At 62.9% G+C, this 391-nt stretch overlaps 1 protein-coding gene across 1 annotated transcript in view; it reads right to left on the bottom strand.

The window, feature by feature from the left end:
- Positions 1 to 117: 117 nt before the first annotated feature.
- SMARCA4 (SWI/SNF related, matrix associated, actin dependent regulator of chromatin, subfamily a, member 4) overlaps positions 118 to 391 on the bottom strand; it is a gene marked incomplete at its 3' end in the record, with an annotated part of 18,061 nt that continues 17,787 nt past the window's right edge. Inside the window, 1 exon segment of the mRNA XM_009323828.1 lies at positions 118 to 336. Coding sequence (XP_009322103.1) covers positions 118 to 336 — 219 coding nt within the window.

Below are 391 nucleotides of genomic sequence, written 5' to 3' on the forward strand. Positions count from 1 at the left end.
TCGAGCGGGGCGGGCGGCTGCAGCCCCCGGCATTTGCTCTGGCGCAGAGGGAGGGACCCGAGCGCTGAAGCAGAGGTTTGAGAAGGCCATTGGAGAACGATGCTGTACCATGTATACCTTGAGCCACTGCTTTTCCGTCAGCGAGTCGCTGTAGTCCACCTCCTTACGGTGCCGCGAGCCTCGCCCAAACATCTTTTCCTCCTCCTCCTCACACGTCAACCTCTCCACCTCGGCATCATCCTTGATGATCCAAGACGGCAGCTCATCCTCCTCCATCAGGCGCGGTTTGCGCTTGGGGTTTCGCGCCTCCTCCCGCCTGCGGTCCAGGTCCATGCGCTGGAAGAAGAGGGGTTTTGCTGTGGGGCTGCCGGCAAAGCCACGGCGGGGGGCG

This window comes from Pygoscelis adeliae, unplaced genomic scaffold, assembly GCF_000699105.1.
Source record: "Pygoscelis adeliae isolate BGI_AS28 unplaced genomic scaffold, ASM69910v1 Scaffold555, whole genome shotgun sequence".
Taxonomy (NCBI): domain Eukaryota; kingdom Metazoa; phylum Chordata; class Aves; order Sphenisciformes; family Spheniscidae; genus Pygoscelis; species Pygoscelis adeliae.